Source organism: Dicentrarchus labrax, unplaced genomic scaffold (genome assembly GCF_905237075.1).
Source record: "Dicentrarchus labrax unplaced genomic scaffold, dlabrax2021, whole genome shotgun sequence".
Classification (NCBI taxonomy): Eukaryota; Metazoa; Chordata; class Actinopteri; family Moronidae; genus Dicentrarchus; species Dicentrarchus labrax.
Window position 1 is genome coordinate 12,108,376 of NW_026136707.1, and position 22,669 is coordinate 12,131,044.

At 39.4% G+C, this 22,669-nt stretch overlaps 3 protein-coding genes across 6 annotated transcripts; all 3 read right to left on the minus strand.

Annotated features, from left to right (window-relative positions):
- Window positions 1–30: 30 nt before the first annotated feature.
- Window positions 31–9,617, minus strand: crot (carnitine O-octanoyltransferase). Of its 2 annotated transcripts, none has more exons than XM_051405673.1 (17): window positions 9,479–9,617; window positions 7,909–8,032; window positions 7,016–7,140; window positions 6,731–6,912; window positions 6,504–6,628; window positions 6,303–6,411; window positions 5,287–5,380; window positions 5,008–5,133; window positions 4,804–4,905; window positions 4,519–4,602; window positions 4,319–4,426; window positions 4,094–4,224; window positions 3,883–4,006; window positions 3,695–3,773; window positions 2,587–2,680; window positions 1,787–1,906; window positions 31–1,466 (listed from the first exon to the last, which is right to left on the minus strand). In XM_051405673.1, the coding sequence occupies exons 2-17, from the start codon at window positions 8,021–8,023 to the stop codon at window positions 1,346–1,348; spliced, it is 1,839 nt and encodes a 612-aa protein (XP_051261633.1). In that variant the 5' UTR covers window positions 8,024–8,032; window positions 9,479–9,617; the 3' UTR covers window positions 31–1,345. The 2 variants fall into 2 exon arrangements, with proteins under 2 accessions (XP_051261633.1, XP_051261634.1); XM_051405674.1 differs by having other exon boundaries at window positions 9,447–9,598.
- A 1,621-nt stretch (window positions 9,618–11,238) lies between these two features.
- Window positions 11,239–17,325, minus strand: LOC127366598 (peroxisomal carnitine O-octanoyltransferase). 3 transcript variants are annotated; one of them, XR_007885340.1, is made up of 17 exons: window positions 17,211–17,325; window positions 16,859–16,983; window positions 16,574–16,755; window positions 16,346–16,470; window positions 16,145–16,253; window positions 15,475–15,568; window positions 15,196–15,321; window positions 14,992–15,093; window positions 14,808–14,891; window positions 14,607–14,714; window positions 14,386–14,516; window positions 13,704–13,827; window positions 13,516–13,594; window positions 13,285–13,378; window positions 12,624–12,743; window positions 11,829–12,455; window positions 11,239–11,728 (listed from the first exon to the last, which is right to left on the minus strand). XR_007885340.1 is itself a non-coding variant. In XM_051405672.1 (17 exons), the coding sequence occupies exons 1-16, from the start codon at window positions 17,323–17,325 to the stop codon at window positions 12,335–12,337; spliced, it is 1,839 nt and encodes a 612-aa protein (XP_051261632.1). In that variant the 3' UTR covers window positions 11,239–11,728; window positions 12,314–12,334. The 3 variants fall into 3 exon arrangements, 2 of the variants coding, with proteins under 2 accessions (XP_051261632.1, XP_051261631.1); XM_051405672.1 differs by having other exon boundaries at window positions 12,314–12,455; XM_051405671.1 differs by lacking the exon at window positions 11,239–11,728 and having other exon boundaries at window positions 11,767–12,455.
- Window positions 17,326–20,160: 2,835 nt separating this feature from the next.
- Window positions 20,161–22,650, minus strand: acbd7 (acyl-CoA binding domain containing 7). The gene is made up of 4 exons (XM_051405677.1): window positions 22,491–22,650; window positions 21,104–21,221; window positions 20,948–21,010; window positions 20,161–20,549 (listed from the first exon to the last, which is right to left on the minus strand). The coding sequence occupies exons 1-4, from the start codon at window positions 22,500–22,502 to the stop codon at window positions 20,476–20,478; spliced, it is 267 nt and encodes an 88-aa protein (XP_051261637.1). The 5' UTR covers window positions 22,503–22,650; the 3' UTR covers window positions 20,161–20,475.
- Window positions 22,651–22,669: the final 19 nt, after the last annotated feature.

Here is a 22,669-nt window from a genome sequence, read left to right on the forward strand (position 1 = left end):
CATTTAACTGGAAGAAAAACTAAACATAAAGCAGATGTAAGTCTTTATTTCAGCTTTACTACATTTAAAAAATAACATTCTTTTTGTTCAGACTTAAAAATATTGAGCTACTTTTCATTTGAATATTTAAAGGAAGAACAATTGTATTCACATTTTGTCATAATATAAAGGTTTAGTCAACAATCAGAGGTTAGTATAAGGCTTTAAATGCAGAGGAAAGAAAAATCACAGTTTTTAAGGTTCAGTGATGTTTTACAGCAGTCATCCCAGTATATAACGTTGTGAATATTCAGCCATGTTTAACTTGACATACATGAGAACACAAATAAAGGAAAGCTGCATAGTGTGCGAAACAACCCATACGGGGCACTGACCATTTTGGTCATGTTTTAGTTCAAAGAACGACACAACAGTCAGTCAAACAAGTTTCACTGATTGACTGAAGTAATACAAAGCAATGTGCAGTACTTCAGCCGACTGGAAGGCAAATCTTAGTTTTCAAAAGGCTGAAATTTAAATTCTCACTTTCTGAGTAAGGAAATAAAAACAATAATGATACTGATACTAAAAACTATTTTCAGTGTCTGCCCAAACCCAAATGTCAGTTTTAACAAAAAACTAATGCCTCCTGGAGAAAACTAATTACCACTAGGGGGCACTATCACTGCAGAAAGACCCCCCCCCAAACTTTAATTTATTCTTCTTTGTGAGTACAATTTAGTCAAAAAAAAAATGCCAAGAATATAATGAGAAATGTTGTTGCACAATTCTCTATATTTTCATACTTAGACTGATCCAAGACAAAGACAAATCTTTTCTCTTTTTTTTTTTTAACATATCTAAAATATATTTTTATGGGTTTAATTGGGTTTAAAACTTAGGGCTTACAGTCAAAACAGCCTTATAACAGTTATTTCCTACAACTCTCCACCTTCAAACAGTCTCAGTCTTTTACCCGCTGAAGACAAACAACATAAAAACAATGCCTTGAGATTTATCGTCATCTTAGCTTACATGTGGATCAATACTGTCAGGATTTAAAATTAAAAATTCTCAATAATGAATTATACCAGAATCATGAAAATCAGAGAATAAGAAATAATATACACACCCAATACAACAACGTATGCTTAAAAAGTCTTCTTTAGCACTACAAGTAAGAGAAAAGTTACTTTTCATAATGCCAGAACCAGTGGATAGCACTCACCAGTGCTGATTCTGTACATTTGCATTGATCTGTGCTGAGAACAAACATTACTATCACTAGCTGTCGGCTATCAACTGAGGAGAGGTAAAAGGTATGTGTGTAAATTAGTGTTTAGCTACTGTCTGTTGGTGTGAGCACTTATAGCTGAGATGTGGTGGCAAGGTGGAGCATCTCGTGCAGGGAGCTACTGAAGTTGTTGAATAGTGTTGCGGCATCTGTCTGACGGCAAGATTTCCACGCTGAGATGGAAACCACAATCCTAGAGGGACAAAAGACAGCACAGAGTGGATATGACTGCAGTTGGTGACAGTGCAGGGAAGGTACACAATTAGTTACTTCTGTGGAATATAGTCTAACAACTATTGTACTAAGTACAATTTAGGCAATTACTACTATACTACTACTCTATTTTGGCTTGAATAGCGGCCATTTTAAATTCACCCTGTGTTTTGATCTGTACAAGTAGAATTAAGTTTGTTTGTTAGATAGTCTTTTGCTCCAACTGTCATGATTTCTGCATGAGATGTTACAAAGGAAGAAACAGCACGATGAGAGCAGGCTCATATCTTGTATGCTCACCGGTCATCTCTGATGCGGTAGAAAAAGCCATAGCCATGGTGCACCATGGGAGCCACGGCCCCCAGAACTGTAGTGTAGCCCACCAGACTGGATGACAGCACAAAGTTACCACCACCACCACTGCAGACACAAACACAACTCAGTTACAGGTCGACAAAGAAAATGTGTTCAGAAATGTCTGTATTGAAGTTTATCAAACTGACTTTTAACAATCCCTTAAACACTCAAATCTTCAACTGTGTCTCAATGTTGCAGTGAAACTGCTTTTACACAAGAGCCCGACCAATATGGGATCTTTGAAGTCGATACTGATATCCATATTTGTACAACTAAATTATTTTAAATCTGAATTACGTAAAGTCAAGGTTATAAATAAAAATGAAAATGCTGCCTATAGAATGTTTTTGTGCTGTAGTTTATTTTTGCATATCATCCAGCATACATAACAGTTAACAATACGGGCCTACTGACCTTGTTTTTACAGAGCTCTTTCTCCACACGCATTTTGATGTGTCATAGTAGGACACAGGCAGGTATAAGTAATTGAATTATTTTTATGTGAGCCAGTTTATGTCGACTCACTGGAATAGCTTACTGGGACATCGGTATTAGACCTTTGCTCACTATTCAAATGTATGCTGTGAAAAGTTCTAATAAATCGCAATGAAAATTAATTTGGGTGCAGGAAAGCAGTTTTACAAAACATAGCCTGTGGTTGCATTACTGAGAACATTTTCATGTACAATTACAGTTACATATTTATATTACCAGTAGAAATAAATTAGCTTTACAGACAGTACCTCTTTGCATAGAGGGGATCCATGAAGAGCTCTGGAATGGGACGTCCCTCCTCTCTGGCGATAAGATACAACCCAAAAAGATGCCTGTCAAAACCTGGCAGCAATGTAAAAATAACAAGAATGAATATCAGAGACATTAACATTGTAACAACATGTAACACAAATTAATACTAACAGTGACAATAATAAGTCTGTTGGGTTCAGCTGAACATCCTGTTGCTATAGCAACCCCTTACAGACACAAAGTTCCATAGTAACATTGTTACATTAACATTGTAGCTGACATTATTATAACCTACTAATTACTCATAAAATTACATAACATTAGCTGTTTTTTGTTATCAGCCAAAGGACTTTGAGATTCTTTTATGAAAAGTGCTTTACAAATAAAAGTTATTATTATACTGCTAATACAACAACAAGTAGTACTCCAGTTTTCTGTTGTTATTCTTTCACTTGAACTCTACTTGAATATGTACTGTATGTTTACTTGATTAATTACTCTGTAGTACTTTCTATGTTGTCTTTAAATTATGTATTGTTTACATCAATGTTTCCCTGCTAGCAATCTTCTTCTCAGCTGGTTTTTGTTGGTACATGGTTACGTTTCTCAGTGAGCCACCACTACAAATTTGCAATATAAGCAATACGGAGTCACACAAGTTGCTCCACAGTTCTATTAGTAGTCAAAAACTACACAATACCTTTAAAGTTATACTTTCACTCGGGTTCCTCCTGACATGCATAAATACTAAGGAAAACTAACAGTTCATTTTTATTTTGTTTTCTTTCTTTTTTTGGTTTTGAGCTTTTATTGTCTTTAATCGGTAGTGACAACTGAAGAGTGACAGGAAAGGGTGGAGAGACTGAGGGGATGACATGCAGCATATACAATACAAAAATACTATATTCACAGTTTGGCAGTTGTTTCCAGTAAAAAGGCCACCTTGTTTTTAGTTTATTATAGCTGTGCACCTACACACATAGAGAGGCTAGAGAAAAAATAATATCCATTATTGAGATAATGAGAGCTGCTTAGAAAGGGTGGTCAAACTATTGAACAGTATTATGTAGAAATATTGAGCAACTGTCTGTAAAGTGAACTAACCTTTTCCTTCCTGGGCTTCAGCCATCAGTTTGTTGTGTTTATGGAAGGCCAGCAGCATGGCTTTCCTCCTCTCATCAACCTGACAGAAAAATGTTTATGTACGATGTCAAATAGTCAAAGACTGTTTCAACCTCTTTCATTTGAGTGATTTTACCACAGTGCAGGGTTTCAGACATACACACACTCACGTTGCAAGTGGGGTCCATCATGGCTGTACACCAGTTCACAGCCTCCTTGGTGCAGGGTCGCATTGTCTCTGTCCTGCCGTGGTAGTACTTACGAGTCATTGCCGTCTCATAACAACTTCCTGGCCTTAGACAGTAAGAAGACACATTGAGGATCATTCACTTCATAGACTTCAAACATCAGTTTGGCATGGTCAAATAACCCAGTACATACGCTTTGTGCATTCTGTAGTAGGCCAGCTGCATTGCTAGTTGAACAAAGGTATCTGGATGCAGCTTCTTCTGTTTGATGGTTGCTTTTCCAAACGCTGTGAAGGCGTAACACACAACCTGCAGGTCCTGTGTCTGTGTATAAAACCAGCAACAGAGTGGACAGTCACACAGCTGTGACTATGGACAATTAGCATCAGGTCCTAACAAAGTTTGAATATTGGCTCACCGACTTCAGGTATTGCTGTTTGGCATGACTGATGTCACTGAGGACTTTTTTGTCCACAGTAAACACCAGCTCCTCAGGAGGAGGGATGGATCTGACTGCCTCTGAGCCCTAAAATGTGTGAAAAGAGATATTTGAAGCAAACTGTCATAAACAATAATTATTTAAATTAATGAGAGAACTGAGTAATAGTTCATATTTACCTTCCATTTGCCTTCTGTAGCTTTAATTTGCTGGTCCAGATACCAGCACATAGACACCAGTACCATGGCATCATATGGTGCATGCTGCAAAACAATTTATCTGGATCAATTATCTTTAACCGCTTAGGAAAGAATGTTTTTACTAATCAGAATTTATCAATTTTGGAGAGAAACTATCCAAAGTGATCAGCATTAAAATGTCCAATCTAAAAATGCACCATACAGGCTTTACAGTGTGTCATATAACTCTTCTAGCATGACACACACATACATGTTCAAACTCACATCACAAGTGGATCCAAAAGTGCCATCTGCAAACACGATTGAATTGTATGATTTGTCACCCCAGCGGATGGTAGGGTTGCCTGTAAGGGCTTCCAGAGTCACCTGTGTTCAGAATCACAACGTCATACAATGAGACACATAACTCACATACATAACCCAACAGTGAACAGCAATAAGAAATAATTACACTTATGCAGCTCCTACATTTGTGTAGTTATCTGGAGTGGAGTAGGGTTTGGTTTCATCCAGAGATATAACGAACAGGCTGCTTTGGATGGTCTCCAGGATGGTATTATTATGTGGATCAATGCTTATTAAATGCTCCCTGGCCTGCAGAGACAAGAAACAGTGAAATGCTAACAGTACTGATCCTAAAGAAAATGTTTGTAATACGAGAACTTTTTCACAAATGTAATCCATAATCTGTTTTAGATTTTATTTGCTGAGATAAAAACCAAAGTCTCCAAACGTGAGCACCCCTACCTTCGCCCAACGAGTCCTCTCCTCTGAGGTGAGAGCGCTCACTCCGTCTCCCTCCGGCTCTCCCTCACAGCACTCACTCACGTAGCTCAGCTGCCTACAGAGGTTAACACACATAACAGAAAACATGTTCAACATTTTCAGCAAGGTGACGAGGAAGCATCCAGCACCGCTAGAGTAAGACAGAAACCAGGCATCAAGGAGGCATCAGCAGAGACTGGAGAAAGACCTCAACATCAATAACACCGAAGATATGTGGCAGGTGAATAAAAACATCCACAAAAGCAGGAATATCCCCATCACGTGTGAGCCATGTTACCAGATGAGCTAAACACATCTTATTCTCGCTTTGATCTCCTCAACATGTCAGCATCCACAGCGGAGGTGACAAGAGTCAGAGTCCTGCTAAGAGTGAATATGTGTTATGCTGCTGAGCCTCATAACATCCATGGCCATGTGCTAAAAACATGTGCTAATCAGCTAATTGATGTCATTACAGACATTTTCAACACACCACTGTCACAGGAGACTGCTCCCACATGCTTCGAAACAGTCACCATCATTGTCCCTTATTATGTTTACGTATTTTAACTGTTATGTGTACAAATAAAAAAAATATGAGGTTGCACCATAACTAGCTCTACACTACATGCATGCTTACACACACAAAAACAATCACAGAGTCAGTGTAGCCAACTTTCTCACTAAACTTTTAAGACCCTCTTAGGGACTTTATTTCTTTCTAGCGACTTATACAGACCGCCTGGGAAAAAGTGGGATTGTATTATATTATATTTATATATCACATGCATGCTGCTCAGAGTAATCGCAATTCACAGCAGTTAGAGAGCGTTTGGGTCTCTCCCTCTCCTCTTGCACGGTGCGCAAGCAGTCAGTAGATGTGGCATGTGGGGCACGTTTGAGCTTTTCTCTCTCTCTCTCTCTTTGGATTTCTAGGTACTACGTTCCATATTTGGCTATTTGGGATTTAGATTGGTGTGTGTACTTGTAATCACTACCTGAGCAGTTCTGGAGGAGTGAGGATTTGTCCATCACAGACTGCATCAAACGTGAAGAACCGTCCGCGACACATCACTACCAAATGGGAGGGGCAAGGACCCTCACGCTCTGTGACACAGCACAAAATGCACATTACACAACAGTGATATGTCAACTGACAGTGGGCTAAAGGTAATAGATAACAGCAACGTTTATTCTACCCGTTTTGAAGTAGTTACGAATGGTGTCCTTCTTTACTCCAGGTACTTTGCAGGTGGAGAACAGCATTCTGAACTGGTCCATATCTAATGGTGTTTTGCCAGATTTCTGAGGAGCCAGCCTCTCCCTAAAACATGCAAGAACAAAAAATTACATATATACATGACTTAATGTAGAAATAGGAGCAAACTCTGTTTAACACACCACAAAAACACAGCTTGTGTCTTACGTGCGGATCAGGTTCCAGTACTGCAGCGTATGCCATGTACTGATACTGGCCCTCTGCAGATGAGTTCCCTCTTCAGGAGGCCAGCAGTGCTCCAGGTAGGGCGCCGGGCCACCAAAGTTCACATTCAGCTGAGAGGGGACGCGGACCTCCAGATATGCAGAATCTAACCACCATTCTTCCAGCTGGGGAATAAAAAGAAACAGCTAGCTAAGTAAAACAAAGCTTCATGAGTAAAGAGTACATCTGTACCACCAAAAACAAGACATTTACAGCTCAATTACACACCCAGTTCTTCTTTGTCTTGGCTCTCTGCAGTAGTTTCTGATGCAGCTCTTTGCCAACACCCTCTTGAAATTTATTCACAGTGTCCACTGTAGCCTTAAACTCCTTCTCAGATGCAAATGGTTGAACTGATGGAAAACATGGCAACGCAAAATCTGGTCAATATACACATTAAACAGCTTTTATTATTCACTGGTAATGCAAACCGAACATTTCTTACTGTTGTAGCTTCACATTAAAAGCATTTAACTGGCAAAACACGAGTTGACTTTTATTGTGAAGAAGGAAATACAATGTTTGTCAGTGAGCTCAACACGGACCGTTACTATTGATCAAAAAAGCTTCTACGAAACAAAACAATGGTCATTTTCAGCATTTTCTGACACCAGATCAGTTTTAAAAATTGTAGGGACAAGTAGAACAAGAAGGAGCAGCCACAGTGAGCTGTTAGAAGAGCTGCAGGAGACAGGCTCCACAGCTCCAACTTGTCAGTGTAGTAACCAACTCCCTTTACCCTGCTGTTCACAGACTCATGCTGTGTGCAGCATAAAATCCGATCATGATTGCTCAAAGAACGATGAAAAAGGTTAATTATTACCTGACTTCTTTATTACAAACAATAATAGTTTGTTTTGCTTCCCGGAGAATTCTGGGACCTGTAGTATTAAAACACATTTGCTGTAACTACAGTTGTCCCTAAATTAATGATTAACTTAAGGGGGCAGGGGGTAGAAATATTTACAAGACAAAAAGCAGAAGCAGCAATGAGCACTTCATGTCAAACTTTCTTAATATTTGCTTTATTTGGTTGTGTGGTTTGCATTGGGAAAATTTTGAAAACCTGAAACAGATTAGCTGTGTGTGACACAGCAGCTTGTACAAAGCTACTATCTTACCTGCATTCAGGTACTTTAAAAGGCTAATCTCTAACGATGGGACAGGCAGGGGCGGCAGGCTGCTTTGGTACTGGAAGGTCCGCTCTGGCAACGACTCTGACACATGATTAGCCATTTCTTCCTCCTGAAATACACAAAAATGTCACACTGCCATGAACCTGAGGCTGACATTGCCTTGTATCACTTGTATCACAAGCTTCATCATAGCTTGCAGTATCTGATGTTGATCTTGAGGCATTCGTCCTTCAGACTGGACCCACAACTGATACAATTATAAAACAAACTATCTGTAATAGTATTGTCCCAAATAAATTGTCAGATTGTATCAAGAACCATTAATCAGCCAGTCTAGTTTATATGAAACAGTTTATTCTGAACACTGAAACTGAAACTTATATCTTAAAAATAAAAATACTCTAATAATCTATAATAGTTACAGCAGAGCTCAACAATAAGGATTGTCCACTTGCTTGGGGTAAGTCCAATGCCACGTTGGGCTGACTTAGTACCTCTAGCAACTCACTTGCCCTATCGGGTAAGTGGTAAAAAAACTCATTGTTTTTGTTGATGCTGATGATGGAAGTAGTCAAAAAGTGAGCCAACTTGCTTTCCTTCTCATCTCTGTTGAGAGCTATTCACCTGCTCCACTTCAGCTCCATCAGTGCAGACAGGGGTGTGTACAGGGTGCAAAGTTAACTTTTTTTGTCCACTGGTCAAATGGCTAATGAATAGTCCAATTTTACCAGCCACATTATAGATTTCCATTGTTTCGTGTTTTTTTGGCTGGTTAGTGAAGCAAAACTTCCTTGTAAATATAATGTAGTTTTCTTTTTAATTATCCATTTAAAGCTACTAGTATATACCTTGTTCTGTTTTACTCCAATCTAATTGAAATATCGGTTTATACATATTTATGTGTAGCATAGGAGAGGGCTACAACTGCATTTCATTGTGCAATCCTGGATTAATTTAAGTTACATGATGACAATAAAGCTGAACCTTGAACCTCGTAGCTCTGCTTTCAACCATGGTAGCTAATATATATATGCAGTGGATACAGTCACTGACCATTCAAACAATACTAAACCCAATCTACTTCCTCTGAGGTTCTGTGATGGGCTGATCCCACACATGATACCTGAGAAAGTATAAACACTAGAGCTTTGAATTTCAGCGAGTCAAACACGTCTTTTTCTGCCAGCTGTAATAAAGTCTTGGTTAATAGGCTGCATAGTGTCGCTACCATGTTAATTCATAAACTCCTTTTACGACCACCCAATAGTGTTAAGTTAAGTTGTTGCTGGAAACTTGGCTTTCAGAGCACACTTCCATAGAAATACTGCCCACCAGCCAGCTTGTTGAAAAGCACGCAGGTTAAAAACAACTTTTTACTCGTTTATTATTAATTTAAACGAACCTAACGGCTGCCAGTTAGCCAACGTTAGCTAACGGTAATAATCAACTATTAAGCTGCGGTGAGTTAACGCTATGTCAACACCGTTTGTCATGTCAGGTTAAACTTTAAATAAAAACCTCACAGCTTTCAAGCGCAGTGCCTCTGTCAGCTCACCTTCTTCGGAATATGTTGAGGTTAACTTAACTGCATCCGCGCACAGCAGTAATATCTGTAGTCGGCTGGATGGTGTTGTCCGCCGCTCCTCACCTTTACCCCACTTAACGACCGCTCTACTGTGAGGCGGCCAGCCGGAAGATCTTACTGCGCATGCGCATTGTATTTGACCTACATTTGATCAGGTCCATAGAGAGGCATTGATAGGGAGCTTTTATACTGCAGAGAGGTGAGAGGTGGATTCATTTACAGGCTGTGGTGACAACTAATTTACCAGAATAGAGACAAGACCACAACATACACACGATGATTAACAGAGGTCATTTATAAAATTAAAATAATGAAGGTAGACAAACACATCCATTGGTCAATGAACATTTCTTTTTTTATTAATATTTTTGACAGACAGTACAACATATGTCACCATCACAAAATACAAGACGACATGTGCCTTACACCTATGTTTAACATTTGTCCTCTCATTCTACGACTGCCTTATATTCAGACAGACAACCCCTCTATTGACATCAAGAAGGATCCCCAGACTTGATTAAAGATATCCTCTCTCCCCATTACTCTGTAAGTGACTCGCTCATGTGTAGCCATTCTTGTCATTTGTTCAGTCCATTCCCTAAAGCAGCACCGTGTAGATGACTTCCAGTGTCTCAGAATTATTCTACATCCTGTTGTAGTAGCCTAACGTATCCATAGTCTTTGTCTTCCAGTCAAAGTGTTATTGTCTGTCAGCAGACCCAGAATACACAGAGCTGAGGTCTTGGTGAGTTCTAATCCGAATACATCATTTAAGAGAGTAACAACCCTTTCCCACAAATGTGCATTTTTTTCACAAGAATACAACATGTGTACCAGAGTACCCACTTCCTTCTCACACCTCCAACATGTGTTACTGTCCTTAAGTTTTAGTTTGGCCATTTTACTGGGGGTCCAGAGATTTTTGTTAAGCAATTTGTACTGAATAAGCTGAGATTGTGCTTCACTAGAACAGTTATGCCAGGATGCAACCAACTTCATCCATCTATCAGCTGAAATCTGTTTGCCCACATCTTTCTCCCAGCATAGTCTCAACCCTTCCAGGTGGGGTGGTCGTGCCTCCCTGAAAATCTCATAAAATTTAGAGGCTCCACATTTTTTATGTCTAGTTACCTGGACTAACTCCTGAATCCTGGTCACGGGGTCAGGGTTCTTCCCCGTGCTTTAATGCAATGCCATTTGTGGAATTTCTAAAAATCCTTGTGTAGGTTTATTCTTGCTTAATTTCATCAAATGACCTACTTTTCCGAGTCACAAAGCAAGTTTATTCCAGCTTTTGCCCATTTCTCCCACATAATAGGTTTTTTGCCAATTAATATTTTTTTTGTTATGTCAATGAACATTTTTTAACAGCAAAGCCTAACAATTCTTACAAATAGACTAGATGGCCAGAAGTATGTGGACATCCCTATTTTTTGTCTGGCTTTGTTTTTCATGCTTTGGACTATAGCCATTAGTTATGTTCTGAGCAAAAGTACACTCATTTACCAGTTGTTTTAGCTACCCTTAATTAATGCACTCCATTACAACAGTCCTGCAATAAATCCTACCTACATAAAGGTTGTTTGTTTTTCTTTAAAGGTGTTTGTAAGTAATGTTGGTGCTGTAGCAATGTATTTTTATTATAATGACAGGTCTTCTAATTATTTTGTCCACCTCATTTGTATCAATGAGTGTAGGCTAAATAACAAAAAACTAAACAAAACAGCTGAAAATGAGGTTTTATTTTCAAAATGTGTGCACATTAGACAGCATTTAGTTTGTCCTGTTTTGAATCGGAACCAAGCTGCATGTCAAAGTGCACAAGTATAAAGTATATTGATGTGTACATATGGATTACAACAATAAATACACATTAGATAAAATAGCAATGAGAAAATTCATATTTTTAACCCTTGAGGATGCATGGAAGTTGTTCAGTTGTATACATTAATTAAAAAAGACAAACCATGAAAAGAAATTCCAGAAAATTATTATAAATTATTATAATAATAATAATAAATTATTATCCTGCATACTTATGGCCTCTGAAAGCAGAAGGCTACTTGTTATTTGGACAGTCTTATTATTTTATGACTGTTGTCGTTTTTGGCATTAATTCAGCCTCTTCAGTTCATTGCAACACTTACATGACATTTTCAGTGATTATTTCCTTTCCAAGTGTAAGGTAGGCTGACATGGCATCGTCCTTGGACATTCCTGATAGAGTGTGTAAATACAAAGTAAAGTCAAACAAACACCAAGAATATATTTAATGATTATACATTATATATATAGGGGGGGTGCCCTGGTAGCTCACCTGCTAGAGCGCGTAACACAAGAGTCCTGACCGCAGTGGCCCAGGTTTGAGTCCGGCCAAACCGTTCACTGCATGTCATTCTCTCTCTCTCTCTCTCTCTCTCTCTCTCTCTCTCTCTCTCTCTCTCTCTCTCTCTCTCTCTCTCTCCTGGCCTTCCTGTTTCTTTCTACTATTACTATCAAAAGCAAAAATGCCCCCAAAAATTAAAATCTTACAAAAATTACACAAGAACAATTTACAAACAAAAAATAAGTCTTATTTAGCACCACATAAAGAGAAAGGTTACGTTTCATAATTCCAATACCAGTGGATATTACTTACCAGAACTAATTCTGTACATTTGCATTGATCTGTCCTGAGAACAAACATTACTATCACTCACTACTGGCTATTAGCTGAGGCTCTGTAAATTGTGTGCGGATTAACATACAAACATGTGCTGAGAAGTAAAAGGCAAAAGTGTAAATAAGCCTGTGTTTAGCCACCCTGTTAGTTGATGTCGGCACTTATAGCTGAGATGTGGTGGCCAGGTGGAGCATCTCATGCAGAGCGCTACTGAAGTAGTTGAATAGTGCTGCGGCATCTGTCTCACGGCAAGATGTCCATGCTGAGATGCAAATCACAATCCTAGAGGGACAAAAGACAGTACAGAGTGGATATGATTGCAGCCTTAATTTTGGCTTGACTAGCTGTCATTTTTAAATACAAGTTTTAACATCTCACGCAGAAATCATGACAAAGATTATCAAAAAAGAAACAGAACGATGAAAGCAGGCTCATGTTTTATCTGCCCACCTTTCATCTCTGATCCGGTAGAAAAAGCCATAGCCGTGGTGCACCATGGGAGCCACTGCCCCCAAAATTGTGGTGTAGCCCGTCAGGCTGGACGACAGCACAAAGTTACCACCGCCACCACTGCAGACACAAACACAACTTCAGTCCAATACATTATATACGTTTGCCTTGGCAGCCGATGGTCATGCACATGTGACTATGCCCATATTCATATTTGTCAGACAAAACACCCAAAATATAAACTTCATGTGATTTCATGGCGGGGGATAGTGAAGAGAGAGTTTTTCTGTAAACCCCATCAGTTGGTGACAGAAAATGGTAATGGTTGGTAAATGGACTGCATTTATATAGCTCCCTTCTTGTCAAAGCATTTTATGCCACAGGTCAACATTCACCCATTCACACACCACTGGCACAGCCTTCAAGTCAAGGACACTTCAACATGTGAACTGGAGGAGCTGGGGATCGAACCACCAATCTTCTGGATGGAGACCCAACCTACCAAAAGCCACAGCTCCCCGAAAAGTAAGTTTTACACAACATAGCATGTGATTGCATTACTGGATAACCTTTTCATGCACAATTACAGTTCCATAATTATATTACCAGTAGACCACAGACACACTGCTTCAACCAAATAAATTAGCTTTACAGACAGTACCTCTTTGCATAGAGGGGATCCGTAAAGAGCTCTGGAATGGGACGTCCCTCCTCTCTGGCGATAAGATACAGCCCAAGAAGATGTCTGTCAAAACCTGGCAGCAATGTAAAAATAACATGAATTAAAATCAGAGACACACATAGTGAGGGTAGAGGGAGAGAAAATGTCCACAATGCCTACTATAGTGATATGTAGAAACATTTTACATGTAAACATGTAAAGTGAACTAACCTTTTCCTTCCTGGGCTTCAGCCATCAGTTTGTTGTGTTTATGGAAGGCCAGCAGCATGGCTTTCCTCCTCTCATCAACCTGACAGAAAAATGTTTATGTATGATGTCAAATAGTCAAAGACTGTTTCAACCTCTTTCATTTGAGTGATTTTACCACAGTGCAGGGTTTCAGACATACACACACTCACGTTGCAAGTGGGGTCCATCATGGCTGTACACCAGTTCACAGCCTCCTCGGTGCAGGGTCGCATTGTCTCTGTCCTGCCGTGGTAGAACTTGCGAGTTGTTGCCGTCTCATAACAACTTCCTGGCCTTAGAGGGGTGAGAAGAGACATTCAGGGTCATTCACTTATGACGGTTTATTCACACATGGCTCATTTGGAGCAGTTGTTTTGAAACTAGGAGCCTTTCTCCCAGTGGTTTAAAGTAAGGATGTCCCGTTGTCACAGGGACAATAAAAATAGCACCTGGGACACAAAGTCACAGTGTCTGGGACATTTCTGGGACAGTAATATATATATATCATTACAAATGAACTAATTACATGTATGCGTCATGAAATATATATAAATTCAGGTGTTAGGTAAAATAAAAAAATTAGATGGCATTGGCACAAGCTCTTTGCTACATCAGATGCTCGCTTACAGGCACTAAACCAGTGTTGCCAACCTTTTTTGATAGGTACTGACCACTGCAGACCGTAAATCCTTTAAAAAAATCTCCTGATTCTAACACATCAACTTGAGGACAAAATGTTCACTTGCTAACTGATATATCCCAGGATATATGCAGGATGACAATCGACAAAACCGTCCAATCAACGAGTTACCTGCCAGTCTGAATAACTTTATAACTGTATACTTTACATACGCTTTGTGCATTCTGTAGTAGGCCAGCTGCATTGCTAGTTGAACAAAGGTATCTGGATGCAGCTTCTTCTGTTTGATGGTTGCTTTTCCAAACGCTGTGAAGGCGTAACACACAACCTGCAGGTCCTGTGTCTGTAAAACCAGCAACAGAGTGGACAGTCACACAGCTGTGACTATGGACAATTAGCATCAGGTCCTAACAAAGTTTGAATATTGGCTCACCGACACCAGGTATTGCTGTTTGGCATGACTGATGTCACTGAGGACTTTTTCGTCCACAGTAAACACCAGCTCCTCAGGAGGAGGGATGGATCTGACTGCCTCTGAGCCCTAAAATGTGTGAAAAGAGATATTTGAAGCAAACTGTAATAAACAATAATTATTTCAATTGATGTAGAAAACTGAGTAATAATTAATATTTACCTTCCATTTGCCTTCTGTAGCTTTAATTTGCTGGTCCAGATACCAGCACATAGACACCAGTATAATGCCATCATATGGTGCATGCTGCAAAACAATTTGACTGGATCAATTATTTATTATTTAACACCTTAAGATTAATGTCTTGAAGTTTTTACATGGTGGTGACTCACAAAACAAAACTCACATCACAATTGCATCCAAAAGTACCATCTGCAAACACGATTGAATTGTATGATTTGTCACCCCAGCGGATGGTAGGGTTGCCTGTAAGGGTTTCCAGAGTCACCTGTGTTCAGAATCACAACGTCATACAATCAGACACATAACTCACATACATAACCCAACAGTGAACAGCAATAAGAAATAATTACACTTATGCAGCTCCTACATTTGTGTAGTTATCTGGAGTGGAGTAGGGTTTGGTTTCATCCAGAGATATAACGAACAGGCTGCTTTGGATGGTCTCCAGGATGGTATTATTATGTGGATCAATGCTTATTAGATGCTCCCTGGCCTGCAGAGACAAGAAACAGTGAAATGCTAACAGTACTGATCCTAAAGAAAATGTTTGTAATACGAGAACTTTTTCACAAATGTAATCCATAATCTGTTTTAGATTTTATTTGCTGAGATAAAAACCAAAGTCTCCAAACGTGAGCACCCCTACCTTCGCCCAACGAGTCCTCTCCTCTGAGGTGAGAGCGCTCACTCCGTCTCCCTCCGGCTCTCCCTCACAGCACTCACTCACGTAGCTCAGCTGCCTACAGAGGTTAACACACATAATAGAAAACATGTTGAACCTGGGTGGTTTCCATTCAGCCTTGGTTTCTGCAGTTCAATTAAAGAGTTTTTAATACCTTTTTAAGGCCAGTTTGAAAGTATGGTGGAAAACCAATAGACAATATGGCCTAGAATTTGATTCCAGTGTTTCCCAGCAATATATAATATTATATATAATTATTGACATTAATGCTACCAGGACCCTATGGCAATGCGTTTCCTAACTACTGTAGCTCGCACTAGCAACAGTGTTTGCTACAGGTCTGATGGTTCTGACTGAAACAGGCTTCTGCAGCACTCAATCTGTCACCATCATCATTCATTTTAGTCATGTTTCTACTATTACAGTTGTTATTGTTACTATTATTGTAATATTATTTCTGCATATCTCGCTCTCTCTCTCTCTCAGTACCCACGCCTACATGCCCTCCCCCTCTACCCGCTGTCCTCCCTCTCACGCTATAAATCCAACCGGTCGCGGCAGTCAGCCACCTACCAAGAGCTGGGTTCTGCTCGAGGTTCCATATTTTAGGTTTTAAAGAAGTTGTAATAACTACCTGAGCAGTTCTGGAGGAGTGAGGATTTGTCCATCACAGACTGCATCAAACGTGAAGAACCGTCCGCGACACATCACTACCAAATGGGAGGGGCAAGGACCCTCACGCTCTGTGACACAGCACAAAATGCACATTACACAACAGTGATATGTCAACTGACAGTGGGCTAAAGGTAAGAGATAACAGCAACGTTTATTCTACCCATTTTGAAGTAGTTACGAATGGTGTCCTTCTTTACTCCAGGTACTTTGCAGGTGGAGAACAGCATTCTGAACTGGTCCATATCTAATGGTGTTTTGCCAGATTTCTGAGGAGCCAGCCTCTCCCTAAAACATGCAAGAACAAAAAAATTACATATATACATGACTTAATGTAGAAATAGGAGCAAACTCTGTTTAACACACCACAAAAACACAGCTTGTGTCTTACGTGCGGATCAGGTTCCAGTACTGCAGCGTATGCCATGTACTGATACTGGCCCTCTGCAGATGAGTTCCCTCTTCAGGAGGCCAGCAGTGCTCCAGGTAGGGCGCCGGGCCACCAAAGTTCACATTCAGCTGAGAGGGGACGCGGACCTCCAGATATGCAGAATCTAACCACCATTCTTCCAGCTGGGGAATAAAAAGAAACAGCTAGCTAAGTAAAACAAAGCTTCATGAGTAAAGAGTACATCTGTACCACCAAAAACAAGACATTTACAGCTCAATTACACACCCAGTTCTTCTTTGTCTTGGCTCTCTGCAGTAGTTTCTGATGCAGCTCTTTGCCAACACCCTCTTGAAATTTATTCACAGTGTCCACTGTAGCCTTAAACTCCTTCTCAGATGCAAATAGTTGAACTGATGGAAAACATGGCAACGCAAAATTAGTCAGTCTATCAAGTAAGGGCAGAACATTACTTCCCACACCATTGGTTGTGGCTTTTATCAAAGAAGCAGAAATATTTATGTTGACTTTCCTTATTTATTTTTTATGGTATTTGAACACTATATCAAGGTTGCATGGCAAACATTTATAAAACCTGAAACAGATTAACTCAGCAGTTTGTACAAAGCTACTATCTTACCTGCATTCAGGTACTTTAAAAGGCTATTCTCTAGCGATGGGACAGGCAGGAGTGGCAGGCTGCTTTGGTACTGGAAGGTCCGCTCTGGCAACAACTCTGACACATGATTAGCCATTTCTTCTTCCTGAAATACACAAAAATGTCACACTGCTATGAAGCTGAGGCTGACATTGCCTTGTATCACTTGTATCACATGTAACTTGCAGTATCTGTTGATCTTGAGGCATTCCTCTTTCAGAGTTGTATTTTTTGAGATTAATTATAAAACAAACATCTGTAATAGTGTTGTCCTAAATACAATGTCCAATAATCAGCCAGTCTTATTTATTAGCAACAGTGAGACTAATATCCCAAAATCTATAATAATAACTGTATAAACTGTTGAATATATTAAGAGATTTGCTTGTGTATGTAGTCTTATTGTGGCTACTTTCTTACAGATTTCAATATGGACATTTGAATACATTTAATATGTTTTAAACCCACACAGTTTACATATTTTACATACTGTGTTTTGGATGTGACACATGTCATATACAACACATGAAAGTACACATTCTGTGGAATCTGTATGAAATTACCCGAAATCATTTAATAAAAAAACAAAACACTCAACAGTGTTCATGTTTACAAACCATGAGGGTTGCAAATAAATGTTCATTATAGATTCATTTGACTATTATTTTTCCCAGAAAATGTATTAATTGTTTGGTCGATAAAATGTCAGGAAATTGTGAGGAATTAATAATTTTACAATTTAATGTCATATTTACAAAGAGAAGCAGTAAATGTTTATTTGAGAACCATTTTACAGTGGGTGTAACTTTTACAGACATTCAGTTATGTGTATATAATAATTTTATTCTTCCTTTAGTGCAACCTTTTGTTCTGTTTTGTTCTTTTATAATTTAAATAGCTGTTTATACATCCTCTGTGGGTGTAGGTGTTACAACTGTACTTCAATGTATATAATGACAATAAAGCCTTAATGCCTAATGGCAGCTCTGATCTCAACCATTGTAGCTGATATCTGCAGTGCACACAGTCACTGATCAATAAAACAATAGTAATACTAAACCCAGTCTACTTCCTCTGAGTTACTGCTATTACATAAGCTGTGTTGCTATTTGTATTTATAGTTGAAAACACTCACAAAAATTAACTTTTTACTCGTTTATGATTAATTCAAACGGTTGCCTGTAAACTATGTAAGTTATGTTTGACGATAGTTTGTCAGTTTATAGGTTAAACTTGATTCAAACACTGAACTAATGTTATAAAAGTAGTTCTGAGAATAGTTTATAAGTTAAACTTGATTCAAACACTGAACTGATGTTATAAAAGTAGTTCTGACAATAGTTTATAAGTCAAACACTGAACAGTGCCTCTGTTGGCTCACCTTCTCCAGGTATGTTGACGTTAACTTTACGCACACACAGCAGAAATATCTCTGTATCGATCCGTGTGCTGGTTCCCGACCGGGTCCGTCTGCGGGACGCGCAGCACAATTAGTTACATTGTTAGGTTTAGTCACCAAAATGACTTAGTTTTGTTAGTTTGTTGTTTTACAAGTACTTTCATCCAGGAAGTTATCTCAGGGGGGTGTGTCGCGTAGTCTGGCGCTTCTTCTTCTTCGGGTTTTAATGTCGGTTGACAAACCAGCCTGTAGGTGCACTACCGCCACCTGCTGGACTGGACATTGGTAGGGAAAAATAAACTAATACTAAATACTAAATAATCTCTATTATTCCTGTTATGTTGTTATTATTATATATTAAATAATTACTTAAACGATTATGTACTTTCCATGATTTCTTTCCGAGTTGATTTTCTAATGTAATATTATGTCCCTCATCAAATGCTGATATTATTCCCTCCTTTCTTGTTCATATTTGCTGCAGTCTGTTAATACATGTTTGACCGTGTTGGGTTTATTACAGTGAGTGCATAGTCCACTAGGGTGCTTGCCTGTGATATGTACTGTGTGATTTAATCCAGACCGGTGATTACTATCTCTTCCTTTGGGCTCCTGCTCTGTAATCCACCAATGCCTACACTGTATATTGTAATTTACTGTACTGTATTTCTTCCAGTGTCAAATGAATCCCAGTATTCCTGCTGGTTTTGCATATATGATCCTTTCCTATTATGTAGCCCATATAGTTTGTTGATTTCCCTTCTTCTTCTTCTGTTTAGTTTGATGGCGGTTGACATCTAAAAAGTGTTGCATTGCACCCTCCTGCCACCCTCTTGCCCCTGATTGTCCATTTCATAACCCCGTCTGAGTGGGTGTGAATCCTTCCCTCAGTTTAATCTTTAATCTATATCTTCTCCAGATCTGACCACAACATTCAGTGGACAGTGATCCAGTCTCAGGCCACTTACCAATTACTCAATTACCACATTGTCCCTCCTGCCCATTCAACAACTCACCCCACCTTACTCCACAGTCCCATGTGCTGTGTTCCAGTGCCAGCTTGGAGGATCGTACTGCGCATGCGTGTTGCACTTGACCTACATTTTATCAGCTACATAAAGAGGCATTGATAGTGAGTTTGTACCATAGACTGTATAAGTAGGTTTGTGTGCTGCAGAGAGGTGAGAAGTGGATTAATTTAGAGGTTGCTGTAACAACCAAGACAACAATAGAGACAATGAACCACAAACCACAAACTACACACAATACTTTTATCTATGAAATAGGCGTATATGTGCTCTGAAACTGGTTTTGCTTGTTGTAATTATCTTGTTCATACTGGTCATTAAGAGATCCCAGTCTGACATGCTACCAATATAAGTGATGGGGGACAATTTCTACAGTCCTGCAATAAATCGTACTTTCATGAAGGTTGTAATGGTGATTTCAGAGGCCGCAGTTTGTGTTGCATTATACTGACAGTTGTTTCTATTGTTTAGTCCACCACGTTTATGTCAAATAACAAAAACAAAAAACTGTTCAGAAAGAGGTTTTATTTTCAAAATGTGTTCACATTTGACAACATTTAGTTTGTCCGGTTTTCATTAAGATTCGAGCTACATATCACTTTTATTGCTGTGTACATGTGGATTATGAATGAATGACATAAATCAGCAAATGTGATATTTTAACTGTAAAAGGTGAAATGTTCATTATGATCCTGCATAATTATGGCCTCTGAAAGCAGAAGGCTACTTGTTATATAGACAGCAGCATTGTTTTAGTAACTGAGTCACGACTGTTGTCGTTTTATTGCATTAATTCAGCCTCTTCAGTTCATTGCAACCCTTACATGCCATATTTGCTGATGATTTCCTTTCCAAGCGTAATGTAGGCTGACATGGCATCATCCTTGGACATTCCTGAAAGAGTGTGTAAATACAAAGTATTTTGTAGTAGTACAGTAGTATTTTGATTAAAAACACAAAGTATGTTGCTGTTGCTCAGTCTACCACTTTGGTCCAGACTGAAATATCTCTACAACTATTCAATGAAACTCTGTACAGACAGTCACGGTTCCCAGAGGATGATTCTTACTGACTTTAGCGATTCGTGGTTCTTTGTGATTAAATCTCTCGCCAACCATTAGCTGGATTCCTCATCATCCCCAGCTGTACTTTGTGTTTAATGCTAATTAACATGTAGCAGAAGACTCTTGTTTCTCTCGGTTAATCTTTAACTGATAATAATGCTGACATCGATCAATAAATCAGAGCTGATAACAAGTATCAAAGCCCTACAAGCATTTGTAACTGGTTACCTTTCCTGGAGTTCCAGGCGTCCCATTTGGCTTTTCCTTTTAAGTCCACCATTCCTGGTCTGTCTACAATTGTGAAATCACACAGAGAGGAGGACATGTTTAGAATTTAGGGAATATTACATAAAAGTGCTTTTGTTGTTCTGCAGCGAGTCCTACCAGTGTTAATGTCTCCAACCATCGCCTGCTTATAAAGGCCATACAGGTCCAGCAGCTCCTCGTCCGTAGGCCTCGTCTTCACCTTCTTCACATCCTCTGCTATCTTCTCAAACTCTGCCTGTAATAAATGAAACAGGAAAAGTCACTCCTCGTATTTCTGATAAATCATTTGAAACATACAGTAGCTATTGTTTGCGCAGGGTAAGCAATCATATATAGATTCTTCTGCTCTTTGCCAAGTCCGACAGACAAGTCAGTCAAAGCTATTTGGTGCAGTGGGAGTGTAGAGGAATCCCATCGGATCCAGGGACATATTCAAGAGGGAGACATGGAGACTTTAAGGTGTGGCAGATAAATATGCTGATTTCATCATAGACAATCGCATCAATATTTGCTTGGAAAAGCCCCCAAATGAAGGTATTTTAGCTCAAAAACATTATTATTGTGGCACATTAGAAAAGCATTGAATAGAAATAACTAAAGAGGGCATTAGAAATCAATAAGATGTTCTGTTTCAAAGTCTTTTCTATCAAACATAAGCCTCAGTCTGAAGTCTAATCCCTTATAAATATGGCTGTAACAGATCATTCAATTAATTTCTGTTTATAACTCATTATTTTTAAGTTGTATCTAAGTTAATGTTTTAAATATGGCAGCACTTGACACCAGGCCAGGCCCTTTTTATGGGTGGCAGCTGCCACTCCATGCCACCGCCCTCGAATCACAGAATATGAGAATGTGCATATTAATCAGTTACACACACACACACACACACACACACACACGCACACAACTCTGAATAAGAAGTCTGAGCGTAGTATTCTGGTCATGGTGCAGAGTCCGGGAAACCTATTGTTGCACAAGTTGGAGACAAACAATGGGCTTTTATTCAAGACTCTACTGCTTTTGTGCCTACTTGAATAATCTACTTTACAAAGGATCTGGGACAGAACAGATAATTATAGACCACAAGAAACCCCTTTAGGATGGATAAAAACCTGAAAACCCCCTAAACTTTAAGCCTAAAACTCAAATATTTTCCTGAAATGCTACAAAGAATAACCTCTACATCTGAACTATTTATCACAACTACTCATCTTATAAAAATAATTTAAGAGTCAGATCTATTATTTATAATCATATTTACTTGTCTGCAATCTGCCTGCAGTACGGTGAGTTGCAGCATCATAAGGGAGCACAGAGTCAGATGATCAATATGTCTGAACTCGCATTTCTTACATGTACTGTGTCCATCCCACACTGTCAAAGATGGATGACACCACGTACAGTGGATGGCGTGAACACCCCGCCGCTGCCACCGTTATACAGCGAGGATGCAGACACAGATACGCTGCTGAATACGGTTAAAAGAAAGGGAATATTTTACCTGAGGAGACATGTTCGCAGATGCAGCCCCGCAGTCCGGATGGTTATAGTCTCTCTGTGGCCTCGGCGGCTCTTCGCAGCTGTAATTGCAGCACAGCTGATCGATGCAATACTGTCACCCAAGGAGAGACCTGCAGAGGAGGGAGCAGAGAGCTGCTGAGGAGCTGATTGGCTGCCTGT

Excerpts from the sequence above, each read along its gene's own strand:
- acbd7 (XM_051405677.1), bottom strand. Across the intron at positions 21,011-21,103 it reads GGTTGGAGACATTAACACTG|ACAGACCAGGAATGGTGGAC; the intron begins GTAGGACTCGCT and ends TCACAATTGTAG. Across the intron at positions 20,550-20,947 it reads CGCCTGGAACTCCAGGAAAG|GAATGTCCAAGGATGATGCC; the intron begins GTAACCAGTTAC and ends ACACTCTTTCAG.
- LOC127366598 (XM_051405672.1), bottom strand. The coding sequence starts at position 17,325 with ATGGCTAATCATGTGTCAGAGTTGTTGCCAGAGCGGACCTTCCAGTAC. Across the intron at positions 14,517-14,606 it reads AACAGCAATACCTGGTGTCG|ACACAGGACCTGCAGGTTGT; the intron begins GTGAGCCAATAT and ends CTGGTTTTACAG. Across the intron at positions 13,379-13,515 it reads TGAAGCCCAGGAAGGAAAAG|GTTTTGACAGACATCTTCTT; the intron begins GTTAGTTCACTT and ends CATTGCTGCCAG.
- crot (XM_051405673.1), bottom strand. The coding sequence starts at position 8,023 with ATGGCTAATCATGTGTCAGAGTCGTTGCCAGAGCGGACCTTCCAGTAC. Across the intron at positions 6,913-7,015 it reads CCAAGACAAAGAAGAACTGG|CTGGAAGAATGGTGGTTAGA; the intron begins GTGTGTAATTGA and ends TTTATTCCCCAG. Across the intron at positions 5,134-5,286 it reads AGAGGACTCGTTGGGCGAAG|GCCAGGGAGCATTTAATAAG; the intron begins GTAGGGGTGCTC and ends TTGTCTCTGCAG.